The sequence below is a fragment of the Muntiacus reevesi genome, chromosome 10 (assembly GCF_963930625.1).
Source record: "Muntiacus reevesi chromosome 10, mMunRee1.1, whole genome shotgun sequence".
NCBI lineage: Eukaryota > Metazoa > Chordata > Mammalia > Artiodactyla > Cervidae > Muntiacus > Muntiacus reevesi.
This window is the reverse complement of record NC_089258.1, coordinates 17819570-17840244: the sequence shown is the minus strand read 5'-3', so window position 1 is coordinate 17840244 and position 20675 is coordinate 17819570. Positions and strand designations below refer to the sequence as shown.

The window sequence follows — 20675 nt, the reverse complement described above, 5'->3', positions numbered from 1 at the left end:
TCAGCAATTTAGTACAGCAGTCTTGAAATGATGAAATTACAGAAATGGGAGAAGAGAGTAGTGGCTGCCAGGAGTTAAACAGAAAGCAGGGTATGAGGGACACAGGTGTGACAACACAAGGGATTATCTTGACTTTATCAGTGTCTACATTCCAGTTTGAAACTGTATTACAGTTTTGCAAGAGGTGACCTTTGGGGAAGACTAGGTAAAAGGCCCAGAAAATCTCTACATTTCTTACAGGTGTATGTAAAGCCACAATATATCAACATAAAGCATTTCATTAGAAAAGGGTACATAAAGTAACAGAAAGATAAAGTAACAAGGAAAGACTTAAGTATATCAACAACCATTGCTCTGAGATCTGTAGGCAAAGCATTATCATGGTTTACTACAGAAGAAAGAAAATAAAACCCCGGGCATATTGCCTATGCCTAATGAATTTATCAAAAAACAATTCATTAAACCATTTACTAAATATCATTTTTACCTCCAGTGTTCCTACCTAGATTTCAGGTGGAATATTTAAAATTATGTACAAGGAAATAATTAAGTTGTCTAAAGATGTACTAGAAATTTAAATTCTAAGACACCAGGCATAAGACTTGAAAGTGAATTTAGACTAGGTTTCCCAACTAAACCAAAAGGACAATATAGTATTTATTATTTGACAACGGAAGCATACAAGTTCAACTGTTAACTGTAAGCTTTTTCTGAACTTTAAACTCAAAACAGAATTTATGGGGTGGTACTTGTACAAAGCAATACTGGATGACATTGTAGTTGTAACTATGCTTTATTAAAAATCTAGCCCCTAGTTGGGGACTTTCTTAACTCACAAGGACACCATGCTGTCAGGAGCTGCATAGGGAAGGCAGAGGGCTGGCACCTTCCTGCAGAAGTTTGACCTTCTCAACGTTAAAAAAAAAAAAAAAATCAATATTTTAGGTAAATGATCTCTAACAGAGGCATTCTCTAGAAAGGCCAACATTATTTCCAAAGGAATTTTGATGAGAAATGTAGGTAAAGGTTACTTACACAAACACAATGTCCCCTCTCTTAGAGTAAGCAGGAATAGCACTAGCTATAGTGGCAAATCCATATGAGTATATTATGGCTTCTTCTGTCTTCATAAATTTTGCCAGGCGGTCTTCTAAATCCAAGTGCACATCTAGTTCAAGAGCAAAAAGTTAAACGGTTAAAAGGTCTTTTAATTCTTTCTCTTTGACTAAAGAAGAAATAACATAGGCAGTTTAGTTATGAATAGTCACCTTGTGGTCAAATGTAATTGTTTTTAGTTATAAGTTACACAATATCTACTAAGATAATTCCAGGCCCAAACTATTTCTATACTCTGTGAACTGAGTCAGCTACTCATTTGTCCATAAATGTGTGACTGAGATGGCTCTGACTCTTGGTTTTGCTTTCGTATTACTCTAGCAGTAAGAATTCAAGTCCTTGTCACTTTGCCTGCTTTAACTTCTCTCAATCAACAATGCTAGGTGTTATCAACGTACAGTGTTCATTTATTAATGCCTTTTTGCATATTAGCAGAAGTGACCAAACCAGGCATTAAGACAACTGTCAACCAGCTTTTAAAAGGAAAAGAATGAAAAAAGCAAAGTAGTTAAAAAGAACTCTACACACTCTGCACTGACAGGGAGACTTTCTCAACTATGGAGGTCACTCTGCTGACGGTTTGTGTCGGCATTTATTGGTGGCACCTTCCATCACACTGTAGGACTGAGTCTCTGTCTGGGTTTTCTTTTTAAGAGCACTGGTGAATTCAAATGTAGAGTACAAAGAGAAATATGGTCCTTTTATGGAAGCAGCTTAGGAAGAATGTTGGTATAATTATAGGGATAAATTCTATTAAACTGTTTTTTTCCTTCTCTTACATCATGGTTCCACATAGCCTTTTACCTTCCCAGGCCCTCAGATGAAAAGACCAGCAATATCTGGAATAAACAGTATACTGACTGGCTTTGAACTGGAAAACTTTTTAAGGTGTCTTGAAGCATTACCCAAGAGCGGAAAAATTTTTTCAACTTCCTTTAGCTCTTCTAACTACAGCAGGACCCAAGCCTGGAGAACTAGATCAGCATTTTACCCATGCCCTGTGCAAGGAGAACTCAGAAGCTGATACAGGGAACATGCAGACAGCCCCCTCTAGCCTTGTAGTTTCAAGAGAAAGATGAGGAGCTCAGAGGAGTAAAGGCAGACTTTCAGACAGAGCCGGGGCATGTCCACTGAGAGGAACTCGGAAGTTCAGGCAGTGGCAGAGGGCCCAGATGTTCTCAAGTAAGGGGTGGTGAAGAAGGTTGACAGCCCAGCAGAACCCTCCCTTCAGCCTAGATGTCGAGGACCCGTAGGTGGGAGCATCGCACCAAGAGATCCCTTCAACATCAGCCTTCCCTGCGGTGTGCCCCTCCCCACCAGAGGCATTCCTAGTGAGAAAGTGGAGAGGGGAAAGACCTGAAGGACTGAGAGATACAAAAGAAACAACTTAATCCAGCTAAACAAAGCTAGACTCTGAGTGGACTAAATATTTCCATGGAAAGGGACAGGGACCTAGTTAATTATAAAGATTCCATCACCTTCCAGGGAGGGGTAAGTTCAGCAATAGGAATAAACCACTTTTTAGAACATTTGACTAAAGTATCTAAACCCTGTAAACCCACTTACTGATACATCAGAGGCAAGCTAATCTTACTGCGATGCCTTATAATTAATGAGACAAAATTGAGAATTATAAAAGATACAACTTCACAAAAGACTACATTTTTAAAAGGAGATGAGGGCTAACAATCTCAGTTAATTCAATTGCTAATTAAACATTTAGTAAGTATCACATAAAGATACTCTGATAAGCACTGGGTCAGGGAGAAATACAGGGCTCCTGCCACTTGACAAAGTGAGACAGCTAAGAGAGGCATCTGGCAGTTCTCAATGGAGAACTCTGAGTCTACAGGGCAGACAAAAGACTGAGCTGTGCCTTCGGTCTCCTGGTCTGAAGCATCTGGATCCCTTCTACACTCAGAACTGCAACACCTCCATGGTGACTTCTGACTAAAGGCAGAGGTCCCTCCATCATGAACTAAAGGCTGCAGGGGTGGGAGCCAGTAATTGAGCAAGAGAGGACACAACACAGAGAGTCCAAACTAAATCCCAATTTGATGGCAAGAGAGACACAGTGAGAAATTAGAAAATGTAGCAGCATTATCTGAAAAATAAAATAAATCAAAGTCTACTTCATTCGTAGACTTCTTAAAGGATGATACAGAATTGTGAAACTGAACTATTTATCCCATTCTAATCAAGCAATGATAAAAAAAATAATCTACTTAAAAAAAAAATCTAGGCATGCTTCTGCCCATTTATAAGTTTAAAAGTATACCAATATAGCCTGAAAGTGAAAGTCACTCAGTAGAGTCCAACTCTCTGCAACCCCATGGAATTCTCCAGGCCAGAATACTGGAGTGGGTAGCCTTTCCCTTTTCCAGGAGCCACGGACAGAAGCCAGTCTCCTGCACTGCAGGCAGATTCTTTACCAGCTGAGTCACAGGGGAAGCCCAAGAATACTGGAGTGGGTAGCCTATCCCTTCTCCAGCAGATCTTCCTGACGCATGAGTCGAACCGGGGTCTCCTGCATTGCAGGTGGATTCTTTACCAACTGAGCTATTAGGGAAGCACTCCTAATAGCCTATTACATAAAAAATACATGAAATATCACTTGATTTCCATTACCAAATAGTTATTTTTATAGAACTGATACTTTAAATACATCAATATTAAATAAACATGAGATTTCATGATAACAAGGTCTAGAAGGATGCATCCCGGTTGATCAAAATGGTACCAAAGGAGTGCTTAGCTTTTCAAGCATCAAACCTGTGGCAGCAACACCACCAAGTCTAAAGACTTGATTTTGCTCCTGCCTGCCCGCCCTTCTATAACGTATGTTGCCAGGGAAAGCTTTCAGGCAAAAATCTGACAAGAACAAGGAAAGCAGAAAAGCACCAGACAAGCGGTTTCCCCCATGCAGCTGAGCACAGGCATGTCTCAGGTGTGCCTTCCTTTTCTTCTCTCTTAGTGCCCCCTGAGCACCTTCCCTACAGGAAGACCCCCGCCACTCCACTGCCTCCCGTTTCTGATCAGATGAGAGGGCAGGGCCCATGTAGGAGGACTCCTTCAAATTACAATGCTGCCTCTAAACTGGGAATTAGCTGTGGCAAATCTCAACAATTTAGCATAAATACAACCCAAGTCACAGTGAAATGCTTTCATTATTTCCATTTCAAAAAGAAAAAACATGCTGTGGATACAGACAAACTTTCTGCCAACCACAAAAAGGGATTTAAAATCATTCTGTAGATCTAAATCGTTCTCTTCATTGATTAGCAATAAAACAAATAAAAATAAATAAAACAAACACATCTTGGCTCTGCTTTAGGGGTTTAGAGTTAGCAACTCAGTTGATAAGGAAATTATGTTAATACTCTCATCACACATACTCATAACCATTTTTATCTCATTACCATGAAGTAGTAAGAAGAATCTCTCTACAATAAGTCAGTGATTTACTGGTTCTTGTCTAGTCCCGGAAGCTTAAATAAGACAGGCCTTTTCTCCTCCTACCTAAAAACACTGGGCTTTAGTTGATGACAGCCTTGCAAAGCAGGTTTTGTGACAGGTGAACAAGGATAACTGTGTAACTTCTTTTTATGTATGATACTACTCTGCAATGAAGAAATTCTCAACAAAAGGGCGTGGGAGGCAGCAACAGAAAAAACCGTCAGGGCATGTTCTTGGACTCTGGATGTCTATCTTCCGTGTGTATGATCCATTTCAACAATTAGATTCCTAGATTTGCATGCAGCATTCTTTAATTCACTGCTAGGAACCAATATGGCACGCAAGAGGCTATGGCAGGAGGTGACCAGCACCTCCTTGTCTTCTCAGCACTTGCTGCCCTTTATGGCACTTGCTCCCTCACCAGAACATAACAGATGGGAGGCAAGGCTGGGGCAGGATGCCCCACACCAAGCACAGAGCCTGACCATGGTGGTCATCACACGGGCTCAGATCTGGGGTCCCTCACCGCCAGCTGTGAACCCCAGACAGGCCTAAAACTATTCTGTCCCTCTCAGGTCCTTCCTCTGTCAAACGGCAACAGGTGTGCCTACCTGAAAGGATTGTTAGGAGAACTGCAAGAGTTAATGCTCATAAACACTCAGAATAATGCTTGGCATGGAAAAAGCAGTATGCTGTGTGTTTGTTCAACTGAATTAATATTTGTAGAATAAAAGAAAATGTTTTCTTCTTTTAAAAGGAAATATCAGATATGTTACCTTCTAATGAAGCTATTCAAATTCTGGATATCCAAATATAAGGACTATCTTATATTAAAGCCACTTGGTTCAATTTCCTATTTATCAGAATAAAAGGAGGTATTATGGCCAAGTTTGTTGTTCAGAGGAAAAACCATAAAATTGCCAACTTTAAAACAGTTTAAAAACAACCTACTATATTTTCTCTTATATCTCCATATTTTTATGTTACATATTTTAAATACCTGAGACTCGGACAATTTTTCTTAAAATTACAAATATCACATATATACTCACTAGAACACAAAAACAGTGCTGAATGTTTTTCAGAATGCTTTCATATGCAGTATTTTTTCACAAACAGTATCTTATGTGATTATTACCAAAATGTTCTAAGTTGCACAAAGATCATTCCCTGCCTACACTGAGAAAACTACAATCCCATGATTGGTAGAAGGAAGTAGCAGATCTAGGAATTTTATGACCAAGTGCTTTTCCTACTAAAACATGCAGTCAGGATCCTACAACAGAGAAAAAAATATTTTCAAAATAAACAAATGAACAGTTCTTTACTACTGGCTCTAAAACACAATTAAATGTCACTATCTCTCAACACAAAACCCTACCAGTAACTGTCTTCTGATTTAGTTAAGACCACAGAGCCCAGTATGTATATTACATATGCAAGGCAGATCCCAGACCTGAGGAATAAACAAATAAATGAGATCTGAATGCATTACTAACAAAATAAAAAGGTTCAGTAAGAGCAATTATCAAAGGCATTGGGACCTCATCAGCCTTAGAGAAAAGGAAGGCTCCACAACTTGATAAAACCATTTGACTGATTGTAAAATACACATTAAAACAGTAAGATAAGAAGGTGGAAAAACCTCTGATTCACATGGTCCTTTACTATGTAAGACAACTTGCTGGGCCTTTAGGAGGCAAGAGAACATTTAGTCTAAGAAACTAGAAGAATTTTAACTCAATTCTCAATTTTCTTTTTTCTCTGTTAATCATCTAGTATCACCTAATTTTACTACCAAACAATAAGTGGAAAATGTTTTAATAAGGAAATTTACTTTTCTACTAAGTGATTTTCATTCATTATTTGAAATGTTGAGAGCTAAAATAGGCAACATTTGCTTCACTGAAAATAGATGCCTGAGTGATCCTTCCAAGAAAAGAGACAAAATTACAAGCAACCTTTTGCTGGGCCAGGGAAAGAGACCCTAGTCTCACAAATGCACAAGCTACTAAAATGAAAGGAAAGGGATCTTCACTTCTGCTTTAATGCTCAGTGCAAAGGGTTAATGCACCCTAAATATTTAGAATAATTTAACTGTAGACGGTATTTTAGAGATTTAAAATACAGCCTTAGCAGATCTCAAGTAGCTTCCCTGAACTTAACCTACACTGAAATTTCAAGGTAATGTAATACAATTACAATAATTTAAGTGATTGGTTCCAGAATAAGGAAAAACAGAAAATATCCTATTGAAAAACTAAAAAGTAAAAATACATGCAATATACATATAAAGAAAGGAAAAAAGATGATAAGCAAGCATGGGTAATTGCTGAAAAGGAACAAAGCGAGTTAATAGGAAGGACGATATACTCAGAAAACATCACATGTTACTCCAGGCTGTAGGTTTGGTGTCTTATTACAAAACCATCACACGGCAAACTAACCCTCAATCTTTGTGCAGATACCACAGTCTGACTGGACCTTGAACTACAACAGGACAAGAACAATGCGTGTGAGTGGGTATATGCTGTCATTTAGACATGTCCAACCCTTTGAGACCCCACGGACTGTAGCCCACCAGGCTCCCCTGTCCATGAGATTTTCCAAGCAAGAATACTGGAATGGGTTGCCACTCCCTACTCCACGGGATCTTCCTGACCCAGGATCGAAACCACGTCTCTTGCAGCTCCTGCACTGGCAGGCAGATTCTTTACCACTATGCCCAATAAAGACACAGTGACAAATAAAGTAGTTCACAGAAGAGCTGATAACACAACTATGTGTTTATTACATTCAGACATGTGAGAGATTAAATTTAAAACATACTTGAACAGCATACTACATATATAGGGTATGCTATCATTTTTGTAAAACGGGTGAAAAAGTATGGAAGTGGTTTGCACACACTGAAAAAAAGTCTCTGGAAGAATTAACAAGAAACTACTGACAGCAGCTGTCTTTTCTGGGAGGCAGAATGACAGTGGGTAGAAGACTTCACTATCTTCTTAAACCTTTTTGAGATTTATATCATGGACTGAATTATTCAATCAAGAAAGTTAATTCAGGGTTTTATGAAAAGTGAAATAAGTCAGGCAGAGAAAGACAAACACCATATGATCTCACTTATATGTGGACGCGAAAAAACAAAACAAACAAACCATAATGAAAACAGACTCATAAAGAAGAAATATGTGGCTGCCAAAGGGAAAGGGGATGAGGAATGGGGAGAATTAGGTACAGGGGATTAAGAGGTACAAACGTCCCGTTTCAAAATAAATAAGCAATGGGGATGTAATATACAGCATAGGGTATGTGGCCAATAATATTGTAATAACTTTGGGGACAGATGGTTGCTAGACTTATCATGGTGATCACTGCAAAATGTATGCAAACGTCGAATCACTATACACTTGAAACTAACATATTTTTTGTCAACTATATTGCATTTTAAAAATTAATCTAAAAATCATTAAAGACCCCCCCCCCAACCCACACACAAATCTGGAAGCACACAGCATCCTATTATGCATATTTCAGGTGATTCAAATGAAAAATTGACTGGGCGATTACATATTTCCACAGTTCTGGGAAAACTGGTCTTAAAGATTCAAAACTTTTTTTTCACTAAACTTTACAATAAATCTCTTATTGGTCTTCTCAGATAACTCTCGAACAAGAGTCAAGGCCACACGAGCAAATAAAATCTGCTAGAAAGAGAGGCTTTTAAGAAAGCAAATTCTTTACCCCAGCAAGCAGATCATGGAAAGAAAGGCTTGTTCATCAGATTACAACAAATAAACCTGTAAAAACAAAAAGTGCCTTTTCTAGTTTTCTAATTCTTATCAAGGAAATAATACCCTACCAATAAATGCAGGCAAACAACTCATGTTTGCATTAGGCTAGGAGAAAGAGGGAGGCTCTGATCTAAGCTCTTTAAAGTCTTTAATCTTCCCATTACGATTGCAAATCAGAAAACTTGTTTTCTAGTTTTAGGGTTGAAATTAATTAGCAGTGTGACCATGAGGAAGTCACTTAACCTCTCTGAGCTTTCTAGTTCTCCTCTGAATAGCTGGGATGCAAAAATGCAAGATTTTAAAGATCCTGTCCAGCTGCAGGATTCTTGGACACCAACTCCCATCATCTGTTTCCAATACAAATAATTCAACCACTAAACTAGCTAAGGGATAAAGAAAGGTGCTCCCTTAAATAAAAACATCTTAACTGCAGAAGTGAAAAAAAGAAAAAAAAAAACAAAAACACAGACCAAGAAATGAAAATGAGCAGAGAAGACAAAAGAGACTTCCTTCCCTGGCCCCTTTCCCCACCCTCTGACATTTCATAAACCAGAATGTTGTTTCCAGTAGCATACTCACTTGAACAATTACACAACATTTCTGAAATTTTCAGAAGCAAAGAACAATATACATTTTAACAAAAGCCACCATAAAATTCCAAGGTCTTCTTTGATGACTCTGATTTAGGGAGTTCACTGTGTTTGAAATCACACTCATCCTAACATGTAGTTAATCCATCCCAGGTCATCCACACATAAGGAAATCAATGATACTGCATCTTCATTCCAGAAAGAAAAGGGCTATACAGTTGACCACTGCCCTCCTTACCCCCAATCTGTTCTCACCTTGCTCCTGGCAAGTGGTGGCTGCCCAGCCAGGGCAACTTCCCAGTCCCTCTGCTGGAGACATGATCCAGGTTATGTTTCCACCAATGGAATGTGAGCAGAATGATGAGCAATACCACCTGCCCACCCAAACGGGTACAGCAGCCCTGCACTCCTGCTCCCCCATACTCATCATTTGGCTACAGCCACGCAGACAAGGAAGGTGCCCTTATTAGGCCAACAGCAACAATACAGGGAAGACTTGGGTTCCTGCACAACTATAAAGAGCAGAGCCATGCAAACCAGATGATTCCCATCACAAATGTCATGCATGGCAGACAGTCTCCTCACACCACTGTCTCTTGGGGCAAATGCAACAAGAGCTCAGTCTTCATCCTACTGAGACAGTGCGCTTTTTGGTACCCATGGCCCTTTGACATAAGGGACAGTCAGCCTGAGATCAACACGTCTCCCACCAATGCTTTCAAACACAAAATCTTTTAGAAAGCTCACCTGCTTATTACCACAACTAACTAAGGATACCTTTTCCAAGGAGTTTTGAAATCAGATTGGATCTTAATTGTTGAAAGCAGTAGTCTAGAAAATATGACAGAAAACATACCAAATGTGCCATAAAATCCTCTAGGTCCACAAGTTCCCACACCATACTTCTTTAGAGATGCCAAAGCTGCTGCCTTTGTGGAAAAAAATATACATATTGTAATAATTTAGCTTTAAGAATTCAAAAATGAAATTTCCTGTTTTTTAACCCACATAGCTCCCCAGTCACCTGGATTTTCCTCCTTTATAAGGATTAAGACAATTCTGACCAGATATAAAGAAAGGAGGAATGGAAAGATTTAGGCATATGACTAAGGACATGGAAAAGTTATATTAGCTTGATCATCAAAACCTGGTTGTCAGTTGCTCAGTTGTGTCCGACTCTCTGCAACCCCATGGACTGTAGCCTACCAGGCTCCTCGGTCCATAGGATTTTCCAGGCAAGTGTACTGGAGTGGGTTGCCATTTCCTTCTGCAGGGGATCTTCCCGACCCAGGGATGGAACCCAGGTCTCCTGCATTGTAGGTAGACACTTTACCATCTGAAAACCTGGTTAACTCAATGCATTCGCACTTTTTGGCATTTTGGGTGTAAGTTTTACCTCAAAGTTCATGGACATGAACTTGTGCAAACTCCGGGAGATGGTAAGGGGCAGGGAGGCCTGGCGTGCTACAGTCCAAGGGGTTGCAAAGAGTCGGACATAACTGGGCGACTGAACAACTTTCCTCAAAAAATGTTTACTGGCCCACAATCCCAAAAGCAGATGAGACAATTTCTTAGACACATCTCCAACTATTACTGGGTTTGGTTCATATAGTTCTCTGGCTGTCATCTAACACTAAACCACATGAGGACGCTCCTGCCTTCCTTTGTTACAGCTCTGTCAAGAAAGAATAATGATAAACATTTACATAGACCTTTCAGATATTCTGCATTTGTCTCTTATTTTATGTCCAGTTGCTTAAGTCAGTCATGTTATCTGTCCACTTCAGCATATGTGCTACCTACCTTGAGCCTAGGATTATCCAATAATCCAAGAAAATTGAATGAAGCGAAGTTTATACATTCTTTTCCATTCACCACAATGTTATGGCTTGGAGGGCTGGGGAAAGAGACAAGAGTGGTATACTTTAGCAGTCATTCCTGTTGCAGGACACACATTATTATACTTCTCGGAGAGGGAAGGGGACAGGACACACAAGTGTTATCATTCTACTCTATTTGCATACTCCTATCTCTCTTTTTATTCTTAAAAAGTAAAATTAGAAAATGTTATATTAAAAATCAGATACTTGGTCATTAATTCTACTCTTAATAGGCCCCTCTATACTACTTAAATAAAAAAAGGTGAGCTAGAATTTCAAGATTTTGGATAGATGAATGGCAAACCTTTGCTTGGTTTTGAAACTCACTTAAGTTGCTAAATAAAGTACCTAAGGAAAATCAAGATCAAAAACATGAAGAGGCAGAGCGAGTCACAATCTTACAGACAAGCAGTTTAAAAAATACATGTTATCTACAGGAAGCCACCACAAGAGTAAGTGAGGTACGGCCCCCATTTCTAAAGTTAATGCTGAAATGCTATTTAAAAGGAATTCCCCACCCCTCCACAAAGGGGTAAAATAAGAGTGCCCAGTTGCACACAGCATGGATCTGAGTTCAGCTGAACAGGAGATGGGCTCTTACTCAGACAACCTATTGACCTCTGCTGAAAAGTACTCGAGCTACAAGTCATACTTTAAAAATAAGGGCCAAACTATGGGACATGAGCTATTAAAGGGTGTGATTAATGGACACAGCCAGTCTATTTCACCTAAAGGAAATCATAAGAATAAAGAATAGAATGGAATAGAAACACACCACACAGGGCCAGGGAAAGGACAGTGGCATGGAACTGATTCTTGCTCTGTCACTGGGCTGTTCTGTAAAATGTACTGTGGCCAGAAAAGATTAGGGAACACCATTCTCACCAGTATATCTTAACAGAACTGGTTTTCTATAAGAAAAATAATGAAAAATGCTGGGAAACCAGGGAAGGAAAAGAGTGACTACTAGAAGTAAATTAACAAACGCAGATGAACTCATACAAGACTCAATGAAAAGAACAGTTGTAGAATCAGTCAGGCAGATTCTGTCTGCATTGTGGCCACTGACGGCTTCAGAAACTCAGGGTTGTTACTTGGCCTCCATGAGCCTCAGTTTCTTCATCTATAAAGTGGGGTAAGAACCTATAGCTCAACTTGTCATTATAAAAAGTGCTCATTAACTATTTTCTTCTTTCTTATCTATGGCTTCAAGGGCTTTTTCTCTTTCAAATCATCCACTATGATTCTAAATCCACTATGTCACTTGTTTTCCCAATTCCCAGGACTTCTTTAGTTTCACAAAACTGAAGTTTCATAAAATTTCCTGAGGTGGTGGAGCTGGCACCCACAAAAACATGAAAAACCAAAATACCCATGTAGACAAAGGCTGCACACAAAATCTCAAACATTCCAGAATGGAAGGCAGAATGAGTAATATGAAAGGACCCACTCACTGATCTTAAGAGAGCCTCCCAGAGAGGCAGGAGGCAAATGGGACTTAAATGGGGACAGAGACACTGGCAGCAGTCATTTTTGGAGATCATCACATACAGCAACACTGGTGCTGACAAGTGCCACTCTGGAATTCTCACTCTAGCTTATGAGCGCTGAAACTGAGCTCTGTCTACCAGACAGCACTAGCATGGGAAACGCCAGGTCAAGGGGCCCGATGGGCAGAGACACAGTCCCCCTACTAGCAGGCAGGCTGTCATGGGACCCCGTGAGCTGCAGGAACCCCAAGACTAACCCTGCCCACCAACAGCAGGTAAACACTAGCTCTGCAGCTCCTGGCCTTCAGTCAGCTACTTCGTAACCTGGGCCCACCCATAGTGGGCTGGTCCCAGGACTGGGACTCCACTAGCCATGTAGCCAGTTGTGCAGGATCTGGACATGCCCGTCAGAGGCCAACAACTTCTGCACAACTTCTGTGGCAACCAACCAGACCAAGAACCAGCCATGGCTACCAAGTATACACAGGAATCAGTCCACTGAAACAGACTCACTTAGCCCACACAGGGCATGCTCAGAACATGTAGCTCTGGTAACCAGATGGAAGTGTGCTGTTGCAAACTTAAAGCAATACAAGAGTATCTCAAGAAACAAAAAATCCCTCAAATAAATGACAACTTTACACTTAAAGGAGCTAGAAGAAGAACAAGCAAACTCTGAAGTTAGTAGAAGGAATAAAATGTCACACACATAAAATCACAGAAATTTCACACAAAAAGGACATTACAGACCAGCACCATTGGTGAACATAGATGCAAAAATCTTCAACAAAATATCAGCAAGCTGAATTAAACAATACATTAAAAGGACCATACACCATGATCAAGTGAAATTTATCCCAAGGATGCAAGGATGGTTCAATATCCAAAAATCTATCAACATGATCTATCATTTTAACAAACTGAAGAATAAAAATCATGAGCATCTCAACAAGGAGACAGTTTTGACCAAATTAAACATCCATTTATGATAAAAACTCTCAAAAAAGTGAGTACAGAGGGAACATACTTCAACATTAAATAAAGTTCACACAGAGCAATCCCACAGCTAATATACTCAACTATGAAAAACTGAAAGCATTTCCTCTAAGATTAGGAACAAGACAGGATGAGCAAGGGATCTAAACAGATACTTTTCTAAAGAAAACATACAGATGGCTAACAGGCACAAAAGATACTCAACATCCCTAATCATCAGGAAAATACAAACGACGATGAAACACCACCTCACACCTGTCAGAATAGTTATCATCAAAAAGAAACAACAAATAAATGTTGGCAAGGATGTGAAGAAAAAGGAACCCTCATGCACTAATTGTGGGAATGTAAATTGGTGCAGCCACTACGGAAGACAGCATGGAAACACTTCAAAAATGAAAAATGGAGCTATCATACAATATAGCAATTCTAACCCTGGGTATTTATCTAAAGAACACAAAAACACTCATTAGCAAATATTTTTCCATGCTTATGTTTATTTCAGCATTATTTACAATAGCCCAGATATGAAAGCAATCTGAGTGCCCATCAATATGGATAAAGAAGATGTAAGATATATGTGTGCATGTGCATGTGCGCACATACACGCGCGCACACACACACACACATACATGAAGGAGTATTACTCAGCCAAAAAAAAAAAGAACAAAATCTTGCCACTTGTGAGAACATGAATCGATCTACAGGATATTATGCTGAGTGGAATAAGTCAGAGAAAGACAAATATGTAAGATTTCACTTACATGTGGAATGTGAAAAACAAAACAAATGAACAAACATAACAAAACAGAAGCAGTCACAGAGAAGCAGAGTCACAGTCAGAGGGAAGGAAAGGTGGGGAAATGAGAAAAAATGGATGAGGAAGAATAGGTACAAATTTTCAACTATAAAATAAATGAGTCATGGATATGAAATGTACAGTGTGGGGAATATAGTTAATGATTATTGTAGTATCTTTGTATGGTGACAAATGGTAATTAGATTCATCATTGTGATCACTCTGAAATGTATACAAATATAAAATCACCATGTTGTGTACCAGGAACTAACACAGTGTTTTAAGTCAATCATACTTCCAAAAGAAACAAACTCATAGGAAAAGAGATCAGATTTGTGGTTATCAGAGGCAGGTTAGGGATAGGGGGTATTGGATTGAGGTGATCAAAAGGTACAAACTCCCAGTTATAAGATAATAATTAAGTACTGGGGATGTAATGGGCTTCCCTGGTGGCTCAGATCATAAAGAATCTGCCTGTAATGAATGTACAGCATGACAAATATAGTTAACACTGCTGTTAAATTATATATGAAAATTGTTGAGGGTAAAACTTGTTTTCCTCAGAAGGAAAAAAAAATTACTATTTAATTTTGAATCTGTATGAGATGATATATGTTCACTAAACTTAATGTGGTAATCAATTCATGATCTATGCTGTACAAATCATTATGCTGTACACCTTAAACTTGTACAGTGCTATATATAGCAGTCAAGTATATCTTAATAAAACTAAAAAAAATTATTTTCTAATTTTTAAAAGATACTTTATTGCTAACAAATGACAACTATCATCTGACAACACAAGGTTGCCACAACACCTTTAATTTGTAACAAATGCAGTGCCTACGGGAGTGCAAAGGAATTCCCAGGTGGTAGAGTGGTAAAGAATCCACCTGCCAATGCAGGAGACACATGAGACGTGGATCTGATCCCTAGGTTGGGAAGATCCCCTGGAGTAGGAAACGGCAACCTGCTCCAATATTCTTGCCTGAAAAATTCCATGGACAGAGGAGCCTGGTAGGCTACAGTTCATGGGGTTGCAAAGAGTTGGACATGACTGAGCACGCACACACACACACACACAGGAGTACAACAAAGCAAACTGCAATAAAATGAGGTATGCCTATATATAAATACCTGCAAACAACAGCAGCTGCACCCACTACTAAGTTACACATATTTTGTTCTCAATTGGAAAAAATAAAATTGAATAACCATATACAAAGGTGAATTCCAGGCATTTTAAAAGCCTAAAGAGTACTCTGAAAAAGATAACAGAAGAAAATTTAGAAAGTCTTTGTGACCTTGGAATAGTAAATGATTTCTAGAGCAAGTCTCCAAACACACAAACCATGAGGCTAAAATGGATGGATATGACTAAGTCAAAACTAAGAATTTTGGTTCAGTGAAGATACCACAGACAAAACTAACAGACGGGTGATAGAAATTTGTTGTATTTCATGAATCCAAGATGGCATCGACTGTATTTTATCTACCACTAAGGAAGAAAGACACGGCCAATTAAAATGTAATGATATTTTTCTTATTATATGTGTTTCAGGTTATATTTGATGAAAAGGCATTTCCGACACAGATTTTTGTCATTCTACTTTCACACCTATGTATGGAAAAAATAAACAAGATGAATCAGTTAAGACATTCCTAACTTTTAGTCAGCAGTTCTGACTGACTGCTCCCTGCTACATCATGGATATCACAGGTATTCACACTCCCTGCTAACCGGAGTATCCTGGTATTGCTTAGAAGGATGCTCCACTATCATCTCTGAGATTACCTGACAAGTCAGTATCACCCATTCTCTAAATTTCATGCTGGAACTTTTCTATTGGACTAAACTCCTAATTTAATCTTTCCTCAATTGAATCATGTGTTTCTAGAAAGTAAGCTCTCATTATCCAAAGGCAGCAGGAATCTGATAAAGGAATGCTCAAAGCCGTAATCCCAACAGCCTCGGTTCATCCATCTGGAGGAAGGTGAGCATTTCTCCTTCCATCAGGTGACTTACACGACTGATGGCCACATAACTCAACTGAGGTGTTGGCAGTGAGTATAGTCATGACCAAGCTCATCGGTGCGTAAGAAATGATACCACCCCAACTGCCCCCAGGTAAGAATGACTCTCAGCAGCTGTAAGATTCATATCCATTTCAGAGATCTTAAAATAGAAAGAAAAAAAAAGTTTCTTAGAATCATTGTAATAAATCACTACTCAAGAACTGACCAAGAATTAAAATCTACACAATACTAGGGATTTCTGATAATTGAAAGGCAGGCTGGGAATCAGGTAGAAAAACAAGTAGAAGATACCAGTAGGCATTTTACAGAAGGGAAAAATTCCAACAGCTAATAAGTAGATAAAATTATACTTAATGGCTCAAATAATCAGAGAAATGCAAAATAAAACAATGTTGTCCAGGAATGGGGTACTGGTATACGCCTGTCTCATTTCCCTCTGGGACTTTCCTACATCATGATTCTCCTGCTGGGCCCACACCCCTAGAGAGACTCAAACAGGTCCACAACAGGATATCAATCAGGTTTATCACCACACTGTTTGTGGCAGCGGGGAGTCGAGGCAGCTGAGGTATACATCACAAGGAAAATGGGTAAGTAAAATGTGGTGGCCATATACCACGAATAATACGTAGCAGTCAGAAGAAGTGATGAGAAGTACACTTAGCAATTCCATCTCTCTGTGCTGCTTCATATTTCTTTATACCACTCAACGCCAGCTAACGCTATATTTATTTCATTTTTGGTCTGCCTGGCCTAAGAGAACTAAGATTTTGATTTACTGCACATGTCCAGCATACTCCTTGAACACAGCAGGAACTCAAAACGTTAGTTGAAAAATTGTGCTGAGTAAAAAACTTGTTTAAAAAAAAATCAGAATGGAGTCTAGAACACAAAATTAAAAACACACATTCATAAAACATTAAGATTAGATAGTTTCAAGAATATATACACACTAAAAATAATAAAATACATGATTTTAATGACATAAAATAATGAAAGTAAAATACAAGCATCACAGTGGGATACATTACTGGCGAAGAACAGATGCAGGTGCTGGGGATAAAGGAAACAAAGAAAAAAGTAAATGAGAATGCTGTCTTACATGAGTGCTGATGAGAGCAGTGCTCAAGAGAGGGTCAATATCTGTGTCTGCAAGAAAGGTCCAAAATGAAGAAGATAAAACAGAGACTGAACTAAACCAGAGCACAAACCTTTAGCAAATTTGAGTGAGAAAGGAGACACAACTGACTGCAATGCAGATACAAACCCCACAGATGTCTTGTTCTACACATCTGTTTATAAAGTTGTATATACGTACAAATAGCATATGTATTACTTTACATATAATATGAAGAGGACTTCCCTATAGCGCAGATGATAAAGAATTTGCCTGCAATGCAGGAGACCTGGGTTTGATCCCTGGGTCACGAAGATCCCCTGGAGAAGGAAATGGCAATCCACTCCAGCATTCTTGCCTGGAGAATCCCACGGACAGAGGAGCCTGGCGGGCTATAGTCCATGAGATAACAAAGAGTTGGACACAACTAAGTGACTAACACACACATATATATATTTTATATATATAATATATATATATATTTTACAAATAAGTGATAAAATTGTATAAATTACTTCATGCAAAAGCATTTGAAAACACAAGAAGAAATGAGCAATTACTAAAATGACAAAAACCAAAACTTACTCATAAAGGAAATAGAAACAGCTTTACAAACTCGCTGAAGACACTAAATTCATGATTAAAAATCTATGCTCAACAGAACAAACAACAAATACGTATTATTGCCAAGAAAACTACAAGACTAATAAATTTTTGATACCAAACCTGGGCCGGCAGAGTAAGGGAAAAGAAAAGACTAAACTCGTCTTCCAATATTGATACTAAAGGTACCAAATATTAGCAAAAAAAAAAAACCAAACCAACAATTAATAAAAACTAACCAAATAGTCATGCTAAAATAGGGTTTATCACTAAGTTATAAGAGTTTTCTAATATATATTTTGGATACTAGCCCCTTAACAAATATATGACTTGAAAATATTTTCTCCCATTTTGCAGGGCTTTGTATTATTTCTCTGATAGTGGACTTTGAAGCAGAAATGTTTTTAACTTTAATGAAGTGCAGTTTATCTAATTTTCCTTTGGCTGCTTGTGCTTTTTGTGTCATATCTAAAAATCTTTGCCCAACCTAAGATTACAAAGAATTACTCTTCTGTTTTCTTTCTTCTACTAAGAATTTATGATTTTTGCCCTTAAATTTAGGCCTGTGATTGGGCTGGGAAGATCCAGAGGAATCGGGTGGAGAGGGAGGTGGGATGGGAGACCGGGATGGGGAATTCGTGTAACTCTATGGCTGATTCACATCAATGTATGACAAAACCCACTGAAAAATAAAAAAAAATAAAAAATAAAATAAATAAAATAAATAAATAAATAAATAAAAGCACCATCAAGTCAAAAAAAAAAAAAAAATTTAGGCCTGTGATTAATTTTGAGCTAATTTTTACATATGTTGTGAGTTTGAGGTCTGTCATCATTCTTTTACATATGTCTATCCAGTTGTCCCATCACCATTCGTTAAGAGACTATTCTTTCTCTACTGAATTGTCTTGGCACTTTGTTGAAAATCAGTGGACCATAATTTAAGGTTGTCCACCCATTTTTAAGAATAAGACACTGAAATGCTAACCGGAAAGAAAAAGGTGAAAGTGTTAGTTGCTCAGTCATGGCCAACTCTTTGTAATCCCATGGACTGTAGCCTGCCAGGCACCTCTGTCCATGGAATTCTTCAGGCAAGAATAGTGGAGTGGGTAGCCATTCCCCTCTCCAAAGGCTCTTTCTGACCCAGGGATTGAACCCAAGTCTCTCTCATTACAGGCAGATTCTTTACAATCCGAGCCACAGGGAAGCTAGTTGGAAGCACTGTGTAAATAGGCCTGGCTTCTTGACTCACAGTGGGCTTCACTCTATAATAATCAGACACGAGTTCATCTGTGGAAACCCTAAGCTCAACATTTTCTGTTTTTTCTCTTGACTTTGAGTTTCACCAAAGAGAACTCCTTTGGTCTTTGGTATATATGAGGTATAAATCTGGTTTCCAACTTTCTCTAAGAGCTGAGTTGGAGGAAATGTGATCAGCAACCTACTATTCATTATAAACATTTTACTTGCATTCTGTTTTCAGAAGGGCACCCATTCCCTAACACATCCTTCAGCCTTTTCATTTATATTTAGCCTTTCCAGAGAGTAAATCTCCATCTTTCTGCAAGTCTACCAAGCTAGAATCTGAGTGACCACTGCAAGCATGGTTGCTTGCAATTTTCTCAAGAAATTTTATGTGTTTTAAAATCAGAGTATTAAATTTTATTAAATCTGTTGAGGTGATTGTGACTCTTCTTCTCTAATCCATTAGGTTTTAAATTGTACTGATTGCATATGCTTAATTAATGTAAAAAAATCAATCAGTACAATTTAAAACCTAATGGATTAGAGAAGAAGAGTCACAATCACCTCAACAGATTTAATAAAATTTAATACTCTGATTTTAAAACTAACAAAAAGTTTTCTTAGCAAATTAGGATGAGAAAGGAAGGCCTGTAACACCATACAGGTTATCCCTTAAAATTAATCAGGAACAGGACACCGAAGTCTTTGTTACCACTCCTATTCAACACTGCATGGAAAGTATCCTAGCCAGTGCAATAACACAGAAACAAGAAGAAAATGATGCTCTTCATGACAGAAATGAAAACTCTCTGGTACCTAGAGATAAAGCTATTAAAACATATGCAACATCAATTTCCTGGCTGTGATACTATACTACAGTTAAGCAAGATGTTACCACTTGGGGACATGATGAAGGGTATATGGAATCTATCTGTATTATTTCTTATGACTTCATGTGAATCTATCATGTTTCAAAATAAAAAGTAGGAAAAGTTAAGCAAAATCTTTATGAAGAACGTTATCCAACTTTTCTCAGAAACATGAAAGACCTAAATATACAAGTTATACATAAGATATATGGTGATGAGATTCAATATTAGCAATATGCCAATTGTCTCCAAATTAATTCACAAATTAAATGCATTACTAGTCAAAAATTCAAATTCATTTTCTGGTCAAATCTGATCAGCTAAACCTAAACTCTTAGTGAAGAGTCAAAAAACAGCCTAGACTATTCTGAAGAATAAGAAGGTTAAGGACCCATGCTAGTCAAGACCTATTATTAACTTCGTGATATAAATGAAATTCTGGCATAAGAAGAACAAATAACACTGTGGACGGAGGTTTGTAACACTGTACAGGAGGCAGTGTCCAAAACTATCACAAAGAAAAAGAAATGCAAGAAGGCAAAGAGGTTGTCTGAGAAGGTTTCACAAATAGCTAACGAAAGATTAGCAAAAGGCAAGGGAGAAAGGAAAAGCTATGCCCAACTGAATGCAGAATTCCAGAAAACAGCACGGGGAGATAAGGCCTTCTTAAATGAAAAATG

The 20675-nt window shown here is 38.4% G+C and overlaps 1 protein-coding gene across 1 annotated transcript in view; it reads right to left on the bottom strand.

Annotated features, from left to right (window-relative positions):
* The window catches only part of SPTLC1 (serine palmitoyltransferase long chain base subunit 1), a 60650-nt gene that overhangs the window by 30937 nt on the left and 9038 nt on the right, over positions 1-20675 (bottom strand). The window contains exons 4-6 of the mRNA XM_065947029.1: positions 10763-10856; positions 9816-9888; positions 1036-1168 (exon numbers count right to left, since the gene is read on the bottom strand). Coding sequence (XP_065803101.1) covers positions 1036-1168; positions 9816-9888; positions 10763-10856 — 300 coding nt within the window. The remainder of the gene's footprint in view (positions 1-1035; positions 1169-9815; positions 9889-10762; positions 10857-20675) is intronic.